Source organism: Podarcis raffonei, chromosome 15 (genome assembly GCF_027172205.1).
Source record: "Podarcis raffonei isolate rPodRaf1 chromosome 15, rPodRaf1.pri, whole genome shotgun sequence".
NCBI classification, from domain to species: Eukaryota; Metazoa; Chordata; class Lepidosauria; order Squamata; family Lacertidae; genus Podarcis; species Podarcis raffonei.
The window spans coordinates 36,559,171-36,573,036 of NC_070616.1; the positions used below are offsets into that span (position 1 = coordinate 36,559,171).

Here is a 13,866-nt window from a genome sequence, read left to right on the forward strand (position 1 = left end):
TGCGTTTTTTTGGTGTTACGGACCGCTGAAACCCGGAAGTACCGGAACAGGTTACTTCCAGGTTTTGGCAGTTGCGCATGCGCAGAAGTGATAAATCGCGCTTTGCGCATGCACAGAAGCACAACCCACATGTGTGCAGATGCACCACTGAGGGTTGCGAACTCTGTGGGTTGCGAATGCTGCAGGTTGCGAACACTGCAGGTTGTGAACGTGGATCCCACACGTATCACGTTCGCAACCCGAGCGTCCACTGTATTCCTGAAACTCATTCATCTCCCACCTCCTTCCTCTTCTTCCCCTAGCCTGAACCTTTGCTCCAGTGCTCTGTGGCCTGGGTCAAGTGGGGTTACTCCCAGCCCCCTCCACAATTCTTTCTTGGGCAAAGATTCTGCTGGGGTGCTTTTGTGTGCCATATTGGAGGTCCGATTAGAGAAGGGGTGAGGAACCTCTGGCCCATGAGATAAATCTTGCCCTGCATTTGGGCACATAAGAATGTTTTCCCTAAACCATGCCTTATCTGCCCCAAAGACACACACCAGCTGATTTTGGATTGACTTAAAAAGGTAAAGGTAAAGGGACCCCTGACCATTAGGTCCAGTCGCGGATGACTCTGGAGTTGCGGCGCTCATCTCGCTTTATTGGCTGAGGGAGCTGGTGTACAGCTTCCGGGTCATGTGGCCAGCATGACTAAGCTGCTTCTGGCAAACCAGAGCAGCGCACGAAAACACCATTTACCTTCCCACCAGAGCAGTACCTATTTATCTACTTGCACTTGATGTGCTTTCGAACTGCTAGGTTGGCAGGAGCAGGGACCGAGCAACGGAAGCTCACCTCGTCATGTGGATTCGAACCACCGACCTTCTGATTGGGCAAGTCCTAGGCTCTGTGGCTTAACCCACAGCGCCACCCGCGTCCCTGTCTGTGCCTCGCTTGTTCTTTTGTGTTTTGGGGTGAATAGTATGTTCATGGGGAGCATGCTGTTGCCAGTCCAACTTTTCATACAAAGTGGGCTGGCAAAAGTAGCTCGACACAGAACCTGCGGGCCGCACACTACCTTGTGTGGGACAAGGCCAAGCTTTGATGCCCCCCCCAGCCCTCACACTGCCTTCCCAATGCTGGATAAGTGAGGTTCTGGGCTTTGGGAAGGAGATGCTCAACTCTGGCAGGGTCCTAGGGACCTCCCGCCTTATTCCCAAAGTTGGAATCAAGGGTTTGCAAAGGAGGACTCTAGGATCCCGTCAAAGCCCTCACGCCTCCTTTCCAAAGCCCAGCACCTCACATTGCGAAGGCAAAGGTGCTGAGGGCCACAAAAAAGGCATTGAGGACTGCTTGTGGTCCTTGTGTTCTAGTAGAACCTGTTAGGATATTTCCGTTCCACCTTAAAAAGGGAGCAGGCTGTTGTGTGTCACAAGCCTGCGTACTTCCTGCTCACAGGGCGTTTCCGTTTTGTATATAGCTTTTGTTTCTGGCTGTTTCCTCGAGCAGTCATGTTTTTCCTTTGTTCTGACCAACATTGAATAAAGCTGTAAAATATGCTCTCCTGGGTGAATCGTCCGTTGTGGACACGGCCAAAAGGGCATGCATGAGTCCTGGAATGTGCCTGAGGCTACCGTCACTAATTGATTGATGCTGTTCTACAGGAGATCAATGGATCGGCTGGAGCTGGCGTATAGGCTGCCTGATGCCTTTGTCTCCCTGGCAGTATCCCAACAGAACCTTCTATGCAGGGCCAGCCCTACTGTTTGTGAGACTGTGGCAGCCACCTCAGGCAGCTTATTTGGGGCGGCATTAAATGAAATATTGCAAGACCATTGCCCTCACCAGCTCAGTGTTGTGACACTTCAGAGTCTAAAGCACCAAAAGAGGCTTGTCTTTCCCTGCTCCTTCCAGTCTTCACGCTTTATCAGACTGTTTGGTTCACAGCAGCTAATAATACAGAACAAATTGCAACTTCACAGCCAAATGCTTGCAAACAGGAAACAAGGACATAGAGGTCTATTATCATCATCAGCACAACAGTTGTAACAACAAGAGCGGCAATACCAGCAGCCATCCAGCATAGCAACGGACATCTGACTGCAGAGTTTTTTTCATAAACCTCTGTAGCAAGAAGATTTGGGGTTATGAGGTTCAATGTGAGCTGTGTTTTTATTTTTGTTTTACACGAAGAGTATTAGAGATTCAGCAAAGTGTGCTCCTCATCAACAAGGAGGTCTGGAACCTGTATTAACTGTGTTGCATATCTTCTTTTTTTTTAAGACACGTGATAAGGTGGGATATAAGGTTACATTCACACCATACATTGAAAGCATCATGCTACTAGTGCTACAGTTCCCAGGGAACACTGGGAATTGTAGTTCTTTGAAGGGAATAGGGGCCTCTTAACCACTCTCAGAACTTTTAGCAAACTACAGAATTCCCAGAATTCTTTGGGGCATGCTGAAGGAGCGTCTCCACCCCCATCGTTCTGCCCGGACGCTGAGATCCAGCGCTGAGGGCCTTCTGGCGGTTCCCTCATTGCGAGAAGCAAAGCTACAGGGAACCAGGCAGAGGGCCTTCTTGGTAGTGGCGCCCACCCTGTGGAACGCCCTCCCATCAGATGTCAAAGCAATAGATAACTACCTGACATTCAGAAGACATCTTAAGGCAGCCCTGTTCAGGGGAGTTTTTAATCTGTTGATATTTTAGTGTATTTTTGGTTTCTATGGAAGCCGCCCAGAGTGGCTGGGGAAACCCAGCCAGATGGGCGGGGTACAAATAATAAATTATTATTATTATTATTATTATTATTATTATTATTATTAAAGTGGTATCACAATGTTTTAAATCTATGGTATGAATATGGCCATAAACGAGACTCTTAATCTCAGGGTTGTGGGTTGATGCCCCACGTTGGGCAAAAGATTGCTGCACTGCAGGGAGTTGGACTAGATGACCCTCATGGTCCCTTCAATTCTACAATGGGAGGCCCCATTAGCTAAAGTGGTGCTTCAGGTTAAGAACAGTTTCAGGTTAAGAACGGACCTCTGGAACAAATTAAGTACATAACGAGAGGTACCACTGTACTCAAATACTCAAAGCTGCTCAAGATGGACAATAGAAAGAATTTCAGCACACAAACCAGAAGTATTCTAAGGAGAAGTGTATGTGTGGGGGGAACCATTGACCCTAATAAGAGTGAGCAAGAAACACAAGGCTAAAAAATGCAAACAACACCAAGATTAAATCAAAAGGAATAAATGAGTGGGTAGGAGTGGGTAGGAACTAGGCTGTACTTGGAAGGTAAGCAAAACGAGGAAGCAAAACCTTTCCACCTGAACTCTTATAATAATGTTCCTGCTCCTCAGAGACAGAACTTGCCAAAGAGCAAGAAGCAGGCTGTTTATTTACTTCAACGTACTTCTCCCATAGCACTGAGACTGGAGCGTCTTGGCAGAATCATTCCCTCTCATTACAAGTGTGACTTGCCAGTCACAACAAACCTATCCCTACCTGGGAATTTGCTCTCCCTTCACCGCTCCCTGCTAAGCTTAGAGATATTAGTTTCACATTTAGTCTGCAGTATTATTATTTTCCCATGTCCAAACTGAAATCTGGTCACTGGGATGTGGTTTTTGCTGGTGGTTTCCCTTTTGGGAACCAAAGAATAGTTTGGCTAAAGTGGGATGACCAAAGGAAACGGCGAGAACACCCTGCTTTGACCTTGTGTACATTCTTGTAATGGATTTCCCTATGTTAGTGATGTCATGGGGATCCAAAAAGCTCATTCCTCCTCAGGAAGCCAGGTTGCAATAATAGTAATGGGATAATTGATTGGTAAACAAAACGGAGCCCACCAGATGCTGGTTTTGAAATTGTAAAGGATCTTTCTTTCAAACAGCTGGTTATCCCACAGAATTGCAAATGAATATAGACAGAACAATGGCACTTGCAGGATGAGTCAGACAACCTCAAGCTATACTCATTGTTCTCAAGTAGTAACCTTCCAGATGACTCATCCTTGACTGACTACCTGCCCAATCTACTGCTCCCTAGAACTTCCTAAGATTACTCCAAAGCCTTTTTTCACCCCCCCCCCAAATTTTACCCAATCCCCTGTTCTCTTCATGTGATCCCTTCTCATAGGTCATTCTTCAGTTTCCCTGGACATACTTTTGGCTTCGCTACAAGTCAACTTAAAAAGGTAAAGGGACCCCTGACCATTCGGTCCAGTCGTGGACGACTCTGGCGTTGCGGTGTTCATCTCACTTTACTGGCCGAGTGAGCCGGCGTACAGCTTCCAGGTCATGTGGCCAGCATGACTAAGCCTCTTCTGGTGAACCAGAGCAGTGCACGGAAACACCATTTACCTTCCCGCCGTAGCGGTACCTATTTATCTACTTGCGCTGGCATACTTTCAAACTGCTAGGCTGGCAGGAGCTGGGACCAAGCAACGGAAGCTCACCCCGTCACGGGGATTCAAACCACCAACCGTCTGATTGGCAAGCCCTAGACTCTGGTTTAGACCACAGAGCCACCCGCGTCCCTTCTATAAGTCCACTTACGAGCAGGTTTTAGCATTGCTTTGGGCTTCTTCTTTACTTTTATGCTCTCCTTGAACACATCCTGCAAAACTCTCTGAAGATCCTCCTTATGTTGCCCCCCCTCTGTGCAACCATTCTACATACTCCAGGAACTTCAGACCTAAGGCTTGGTATTTCTGTGACTGTGCTTTAATAAAGTTCTGAAATCACTTTGGGTATAGATTCCTGAGCTCAGTGCCTGCGTCCTAGCTCTCCCATCACACCCACCCACCCCAAGAGAGGTAATTCAAAAGTATCTTATCTGACTGAATCCCCCCCCCTTTTAATATAGAACTCTCATTTCTCTAAGTTAGATGTGTGCTTGTGATAAAATATTGCTTTGTGTACCCAGTATGGTAAAGGTATGCTGCTGTGTTTTATTGTTAAAATTACCTTCATTCTTCATAATCAATTCTTTGTTTTTCTATAGTCTCCAAGCAGGCACACCATTGTAAATTTTTTTTTGGGGGGGGCTGTTCTCATACACAGGCTTAGTGCTCTGCTTGATTCTAGCTAAAGATCCCTTTTGGGGGAGCACATTTTTGGGATTGCACAAGAGCTCAGCACCCAAAGAACGAGGTGAAGGCAAAGATGGAGAAGGGGGAACTGCTGCTGGTGTACGCCAGGCCCCCTTGTTGGGTTCGGATCCCACATTCCTCCCCCTGACATGCCCTCCTCCACTGGGGGAGGAGAAGGAGAAGAGGAAGGCGGCAACAGGAAAGAGGAGGAAGAGCTGGAGATGCCAGTGCTTGCGGAGGGAACTGCAGCCAGTACAGGAGACAGGGGCAGGGGCAAGGGCAAGGGCAGGGAAGCCTCAGTGGGCTTGCAAGGGAGCGCTGCACCAAAAGACGCACATCATGATTTTAATCGGTGGAAGGTCGGTGGTTCGAATCCCCACGACGGGGTGAGCTCCTGTTGCTCAGTCCCTGCTCCTGCCAATCTAGCAGTTCAAAAGCACCCCAGTGCAAGTAGATAAAGAGGTACCACTCCAGCAGGAAGGTAAATGGCATTTCCGTACGCTGCTTTGGTTCGCCAGAAGCAGCTTAGTCAAGCTGGCCACATGGCTGGCTCCCTCGCCTATAGAGCGAGATGAGCATGCAACCCCAGAGTCATCCGCGGTCAGGGGTACCTTTACCTTTAACTTAGGTTCATTAATTTCAACAGGTCTACTCTGTGTAGATACAGTCCTGTGCAATTTCATTATGCCAGCCTTCCCTAATCACAGCCAACTGGCAAGGAATAACGGGAGCTATAATGGAGCAATATCTGGAGAGCAACAGTTTGAGGAAGAACATCACTAGCTGGTATCTCAATTTACTTATTTTTGTCTTCCCTTCCCTTTTCTTTTGGTACCATGCTACTTAAGATTATCTAGGGCTGAGCCAAAATTTCTTAGGAATAAATTGCCTGACTACTTTTTTTTTGGAAAAGGGTTCTTTTTCGAGTTCCTTGCAAACCGGCAGAAAATGTCAGTCCTCCTGTCGAGATTATTCTGCAAAATAGCCTCACCAGTATCACCATCTGTGAATTTTGGATGAAACTGTGGATCCAATTCTAATTTTATTATTATTATTTTATTGTTGAAGGAAGCAATGGGCTTGGCACCTACTGCTTCCAGCCCTTCTCTCTTAGCCCATCGCTTCCTTCATCTACCAGAATGAACAAGTCTCCAAAAACCATTGGGAGAATTTCATCTTCCCTCCAAGAACATTCTGAAAAATGCCCCCCTCCAAATGTTAACTCCCACAATAGAACATATAATGTCAGAAAGACATTTTTAAGTATCCCTAAGCCATGTGTGGACACGGGTGGCGCTGTGGGTAAAAGCCTCAGCGCCTAGGGCTTGCCGATCGAAAGGTCGGCGGTTCGAATCCCCACGGCGGGGTGCGCTCCCGTTGCTCGGTCCCAGCGCCTGCCAACCTAGCAGTTCGAAAGCACCCCCGGGTGCAAGTAGATAAATAGGGACCGCTTACTAGCAGGAAGGTAAACGGCATTTCCGTGTGTGGCTCTGGCTCACCAGAGCAGCGATGTCACGCTGGCCACGTGACCCGGAAGTGTCTCCAGACAGCGCTGGCCCCCGGCCTCTTGAGTGAGATGGGCGCACAACCCTAGAGTCTGTCAAGACTGGCCCGTACGGGCAGGGGTACCTTTACCTTTACCTTTAAGCCATGTGTATCTGCAAAACATTCAGTTTGGGCCTATGTCTATTCGATCAATTGCAAGATTGGCAAGTCAGTTAGTTACTAGCCAAATAATGACAACTGGACAGCAATTTATGTGACCACAGAAAGACAGGCTACCTCTCTTTTAAATTGGAACCAGTGAAGCCGGTGAAGGTCCTGTGTGAGTGTCTGGAGGTGTTTGGAGCATGGATGGCAGCTAACAGATTGAGGTTGAATCCTGACAAAACAGAAGTACTGTTTTGGGGGGGGCAGGGGGTGGGGGGGTGGGGGACTCCCTGGTCCTGAATGGGGTAATTGTGCCCTGAAGGACTAGGTGTGCAGCCTGGGCGTCATTTTGGACTCACAGCTGTCCATCGAGGTGCAGGTCAATTCTATGTCCAGGGCAGCTGTCTACCAGCTCCACCTGGTACGCAGGCTGAGACCCTACCTGCCTGCAGACTGTCTCACCAGAGTGGTGCATGCTCTAGTTATCTCCTGCTTGGACTACTGCAATGCGCTCTACATGGGGCTACATTTGAAGGTGACCCAGAAACTACAACTAATCCAGAATGCGGCAGCTAGACTGGTGACTGGGAGTGGCCGCCAAGACTATATAACACCGGTCCTGATAGATCTGCATTGGCTCCCAGTGTGTTTCCGAGCACAATTCAAAGTGTTGGTTCTGACCTTTAAAGCCCTAAACAGCCTCAGTCCAGTATTCCTGACGGAGCGTCTCCACCCCCATTGTTCTGCCCGGACACTGAGGTCCAGCTCCGAGGTCTAGCTTCTGGTGGTTCCCTCACTGCGAGAAGCGAGGTTACAGGGAACCAGGCAGAGGGCCTTCTCTGTAGTGGCGCCCACCCTGTGGAATGCCCTCCCATTGGATGTCAAGGAAATAAACAACTATCTGACTTTTAGAAGACATCTGAAGGCAACCCTGTTTCGGGAAGTCTTTAATGTTTGAAGCTTTATTCTGTTTTTAATGTTCAGTTGAAAGCTGCCAAAAGTGGCTGAGGAAACCCAGCCAGAAGGGTGGGGTAGAAAATAATAATAATAATAATAATAATAATAATAATAATAATAATAATTATTTCACGATAGTGCTGTTTGTTAATTGGATTTATTGCATGCAAAAGTCAGAGACGAACCTAGAAGCATAACAAAAGTCCACCTACTGGTCACCTGCTATATCTGCAAGGATCACCAGACAGGAACCGGAAAAGGAATGCAAGCAGAAATCAGGGATAAAGGCTACTGTATAGAACTATACTGGCTGCTGCAAGAGATGGGGAATTATTTCAGTTGTGCTTGAATTGGCTAATAAGGCAAAAGATAAAGGACCCCTCGGTAGTTAAGTCCAGCCAAAGGCGACTGTGGGGTTGCGGTGCTCATCTTGCTTTCAGGCCGAGGGAGCCGACGTTTGTTCACAGACAGCTTTCCAGGTCATGTGGCCTGCATGACTAAACTGCTTCTGGTGCAACGGAACACCATGATGGGAACCAGAGCCCATGGAAACATCGCTTACCTTCCTGCTGCAGCGGTACCTATTTATCTACTTGTGCTGGCATGCTTCCAAACTGCTAGGCTGACAGGAGCTGGGACCAAGCAACGGGAGCTCACCCCATCACAGGGGTTCAAACTGCCGAACTTCCAATCAGCAAGCCCTAGAGGCTCAATGGTTTAGACCACATTGCCACCCGCGTGACTCTAAAAATTTGTGTCAGTACTTGGCATACTGTATATATTATAATTTTAAATACTTGCTGATATTTTGCTTTGTTTTCATTTTCATTTCTCTCTCTGTGTGTGTTTGTGTGTGTGTGGGTGTGTGGGTGTGAGAGAGAGAGAGAGAGAGAGAGAGTTTTGCAACTGTGGCCTGACTTTACTGCTCATAGATAAACGCAAAAGATAAAAGCTGTAATTTATAGTCCAGAGCAAGGTTAGCTTTCTAGATGTAATTGAGCTCCAACTCCCATCAGCCCCAGCCAGCACAGCCAATAGATAGGCATGATGGGAGTTATAGCCTAACAAACAACGAAAGGACACGAGCTTGGCTACCCAGGTCCAAACATTTAATGAATATCTATTAAATTGGACAACCCAGCATCATAGAGTCATAAAATTAGAGAGCTGCAAGGTCCCTGAGGGTCAACTAGTCGAACACCTTGCAATGCAGGAATCTCAACATAGCTGTCAACTTACAGATTTGAAAATAAGGGACCAGCAGCCTCGAAAATAAGGGATCAGCAGCCAAAATAAGGGATTTTGCTTAGCTTATGCAGAAATCCGCCACTGATGGAGCCATGCTGCTTTTGCTGCCACTGACTGTTTTGCAGGGGGCTGGACTAGATGATCCTCAGGGTCTACAACTCCGACCAAAGAAGAGTGGCAGACAAAACTGATGAACGATGTCAAGATGGCAAAGCTTACAGGCAGAATTAGAAACCAGGAAGAGGACCTCTTTAATAAAGAATGGGGAAAGTTTATAATTTAGTTGAAAAGCTATTGTGAAGAGTCACATACATTGGTAGGATTGACAGAAAACTTGTAGTAAAAATTTGAACTATGGATGGACAAATGATTTATAAAAACAGAGTTATGAAAGGGATGCAGAGGGGCAAATCACTACATGAAGATGCTGCACTGGTTGGAGGGGATGCTAAGCAGCACGTCGGGGCTGCCGTCGTCCTGGTGCAAGGAGTTCCATCGGCCCTTCCCTGCCCTGGGGGGGGGGGAGGGAGAGAGACTCTTGCCCACGCCACCTGCGAGCCCGGCATGAGGTGGTTACGGCGCCGCCGTGGCCGCGGAAGTGCCGCCCTTCTGCATCCCTCCCCTGGCAGCGCGGCGAAAGTCTCGCGAGAGAGGGGCTGCCTGCCTGCCCGCCGCCACCCGTCTCCTCACGACGCGCCCCTGAGGGGGAAAAGGGAGAGACGGAGACGCGGCAGCTCGTGCGCATGCTCTCTCTCACGGCGGAGGATCCCAAGCTGCTTCCCTCCCGAGCCGGGCAAGCATGAAACCTGGGAAATTTAAGGGACATCATCAATAAGGGACAGCAGCAGGACACGGCGCTGGAATAAGGGAGTTTCCCGCCAAATAAGGGACGGTTGACAGCTATTAATCTCAAAGCGAAGTCTTTGCTTCAGGAGCAAAGAGATGAAAAGGAAATAATGCATTTGGCTATTCATAACTTGGATTGCACTGGACTCAGCTGTGGGAATACAGTGGTACCTCGGGTTAAGAACTTAATTTGTTCTGGAGGTCTATTCTTAACCTGAAACTGTTCTTAACCTGAAGCACCACTTTAGCTAATGGGGCCTCCTGCTGCCGCCACGCCATTTCTGTTCTCATCCTGAAGCAAAGTTCTTAACCCAAGGCACTATTTCTGGGTTAGCGGAGTCTGTAACTTGAAGCGTATGTAACCTGAAGCATCTGTAACCCGAGGTACCACTGTATAGCTTGCCAACTGAAAGCTAAAACGCCAATCATAATGCAATATATTTATTCATAAAATCCCAGGTATTAGAAAAAGTGCCTAACCTTGCAAAGAAATGTCTTGGGGCTTCAGATATGCCTGGGAATTAAAAAAAAAAAGCATTGGCAAACGCTAGCCTTGATACACAAATACCTGACATGCTGTGAATGGTTTGATTCTCCAGAGAAAAGGAGGGATATCAAGGACAGAGATCTGAAGACTGAAAGTATTCCCTTTGAAATGCAACAGCTTTGGTTCTTCCAGCAACTGCCCCCCTTGGTGTGTTTCATCTGAAATCACTTCCTGTAGCAGAGAAAGGGAAAACAAAGAAACAAACAGTGAGCCACCTGCAATTTCAGAACTCTTGCTTCTTCAGAAAACTGTGGCTGCTGATTTATGGGAGTGGGGGAAGGAGAGAGGAGTTGCGCCTCATCTGCATTATACATTTAAAGCAGTATCATACCACTTTAAACAGCCGTGGCTTCCTGCAAGGAATCCTGGGCGCTGCCGTTTGTTAAGGGCGCTGTGAGCTGTTATGAGACCCCCTGTGTGGTGGCTTAACTGTGTTTTAACAATTCGTTTTCCAGATTTAATTTGATTTCTCAAGGAAGACTAATCCGCAACCAGGGAAGGAAACAATTTTATTTCTGAGGATATCTTATTTTGTTAGTGAGAGGTGTAAATATTTAGCCACATGGTTTTTGTGTATGGGGTGGTGGTGGGAACATAGGAAGCTGCCTTATACCAAAGACAGCTACATCAATAACAAAACAAAAAACAACAACCCAGTGTTTTGAATGCATTCTAAACATGCAACACCAGATGGTGCTGGAGAGCAAAAAATAAATAAATCTTTGCGGTTTTCCATAGTTTCTTTTTTCTTTCGTTATAACGATTTCATTTCTGACTTATTTATAGCGGTTTCTTTCCTGTGTGTCTTTTCCTGTGATCCACCCCCAGACAGACCATCTAGTTCAGTTCTGTTTACACTGACTGGCAGTGGATCTCCAGTGTTTAAGACTGGGCCATCCCAGCCCTGCCTGGAGATGGGACCCGAGACCTTCTGGGTGCAAGATTCTCTACATATGAGCTATGGCTGGAGCTATGGTCAAATTCACAATGGCTTTTCTTTTGTTCTTAGCTATGAACCTAAGTGGGACGCGGGTGGTGCTGTGGGTTAAACCACAGAGCCTAGGACTTGCTGATCAGAAGGTCGGCGGTTCGAATCCCCACGACGGGATGAGCTCCCGTTGCTCGGTTCCTGCTCCTGCCAACCTAGCAGTTCAAAAGCACATCAAGTGCAAGTAGATACCTTCCAGCGGGAAGGTAAACGGCATTTCCGTGCGCTGCTCTGTTTTCACCAGAAGCAGCATAGGTCATGCTGGCCACATGACCCAGAAGCTGTCCGCCGGCTCTCTCGGCCAGTAAAGCGAGATGAGCGCCGCAACCCCAGAGTCGTCCACGATTCGACCTAATGTTCAGGGGTCCCTTTACCTTTATGAACCCAAGCATGGAAGGCGATAAGCCATGCAGTGAGATGGAACACAAGAGGTAACTTGCCAGTGAAGGTGGTTTCAAAATGGCCATATTCATGCCCCTTTGACTCAGTTTGCATCATATTATGGGGTTTTTAGTTTTTGTATTCTCAGTGATAAGCATTGAGAGTTTATGTTTACATGGAGGTACCAGCCAGTCACTGTGGATTAATAAGAATAATAGCACTTCATAAAATACCCAGTAGCCTGTTGCGTATAGAAAATCCCCACTGTTAAGTGGAGACTTTGGTAAATATTATTCGATCCTTGCAACAAAATCTAAATTATAAAAAATATCTTGTTCAGGTTCATTAAAATAAAATATGGCTCCTTGTCTACATAATTTCCCTGAATGTAACAGCAATTCTGGAGCAGTAACGGCATGCTTAGGAAGATAAAAAAGAGGCAAACAAAACAGCTTGATTTAAGCTACATTGGGCATAAACTGCAACAAGATTAATCATTCAGGATGGAATGTACCGCATAGCTTCTATAAACTACAAGTTGTTTGCTTCTGTGAAGACGATTCCAAGTTTGCATTGGGTATATGCAGCACACATACACTCCAGACTAGCTTCTTCTCAGAGCAGAACAATTTTAAAATTAGTCTAATTAAGTTGGTCATGCCCATTAATTTCAGTGGGTTTACTTTGAGAAAGTCTAATCTTGGATTCAAACCCATATATCAATATAAGGTTCAAATGAGCGGGTTCAGATTTCTGCAACTCTTCCAGAACCCTAAAGGAAAGTGAAAAAATGTGGATCATAAACTTGATCTGCATTTTATATTCTGCAGCCGTCTTTAGATGGCTGCCTTGGATGGTAAAAGTCACGAAGAGCAAAAGTTCAGCCTTCTAGCATACGCTTTTTAATATATATGAGCCTTTACACCTGAGGTGGCAATACCAGTTTACTGTGCTAATGAAACTTCAGGCATGTTATTTATCTTCTGTGATACAGTCTCAGTATTTAGTGGGCTCATTGATAACTGGGGCTGTGGATCATTACAAAAATGGCATCTTAGCCCCATAAGATTGTGATGTTATAATCTTTAACATAAAGCCCCTCTTTCATAAGGGGTCTGTTGGAAGCGGACACTTAGATCCTTGGCTTATGCTGTTTGAGGATGTTTTGCAGGCTTTGCCAGGATGGAAAATACTTGCTCGCTTCTTTTCTTCTTTCTTTTCTAACACAAGCTAGGGAATTCTTTTGTTTAGCCGTTTCTTTCATTTTGCACATGGGTTGTTCCAAGCCTTTCCAACCAGATGCCTTGCCAAATGCACATAACTCATTATCCCCAATATAATACAGTAGAGTCTTAAGCAGTAGCTTGGAAAACCACCTGAATTAAATAAACAAAACTGTGCACTGAACTGCATCACTTTTGCTTTGATGGAATTACATCTGCTTTTCAATCCCTAGGAACGCTACCTACCTGGGGATAAACAAAGGGATCTGGTGCTGGGACAGATTCCTGAAGTAAGGCCAAACTACATATAATAGCGTGGTTTGCACATCATTCTAATCCAAACAGTGGTTTAGCGTGGGGTCTGGAAGAGGAGATTGCAGCCGCTTTACTCCTCCCCAGTATTTTTGCTGCTATGCCACACTGAGCAAATCCATGGTTTGGCTTAGCACAGGGGTGGGGAACTTCAGGCCCTCCAAGCCTCTCCATCTGGCCCTCTGAACTCTTCCCAGCCTCCGCCCCTCAAGCCACACCCTTAACCAGCCCCGTTCGCATCTTCCTTGAAGAAGAGAAGAGTTTGGATTTGATATCCCGCTTTATCACTACCCGAAGGAGTCTCAAAGTGGCTATCATTCTCCTTTCCCTTCCTCCCCCACAACAAACACTCTGTGAGGTGAGTGGGGCTGAGAAACTCCAAAGAAGTGTGACGGGCCCAAGGTCACCCAGCAGCTGCATGTGGAGGAGCGGAGATGCAAACCTGGTTCACCAGATTACAAGTCTACCACTCTTAACCACTACACCATGCTGGCTCTCCACACTGGCCACACTTGAGTATTTCTGCCTGGCTGGAATGTGTCCTGGGACTCTTGCCTGGGTCGGGGATAGTGAGGGGTGTCTGTGGGTCATCCACACGTCTGCCTGTCCCACTGCTTTCCCCTGAGAAAACCCC

At 46.9% G+C, this 13,866-nt stretch overlaps 1 protein-coding gene across 6 annotated transcripts in view; it reads right to left on the reverse strand.

The window, feature by feature from the left end:
* Positions 1 to 13,866, reverse strand: part of UNC5D (unc-5 netrin receptor D) — a 406,442-nt gene that overhangs the window by 20,008 nt on the left and 372,568 nt on the right. For all 6 annotated transcript variants that reach the window (XM_053367889.1, XM_053367891.1, XM_053367890.1 and 3 more), the window contains one exon: positions 10,350 to 10,499. In XM_053367889.1, coding sequence (XP_053223864.1) covers positions 10,350 to 10,499 — 150 coding nt within the window. The remainder of the gene's footprint in view (positions 1 to 10,349; positions 10,500 to 13,866) is intronic.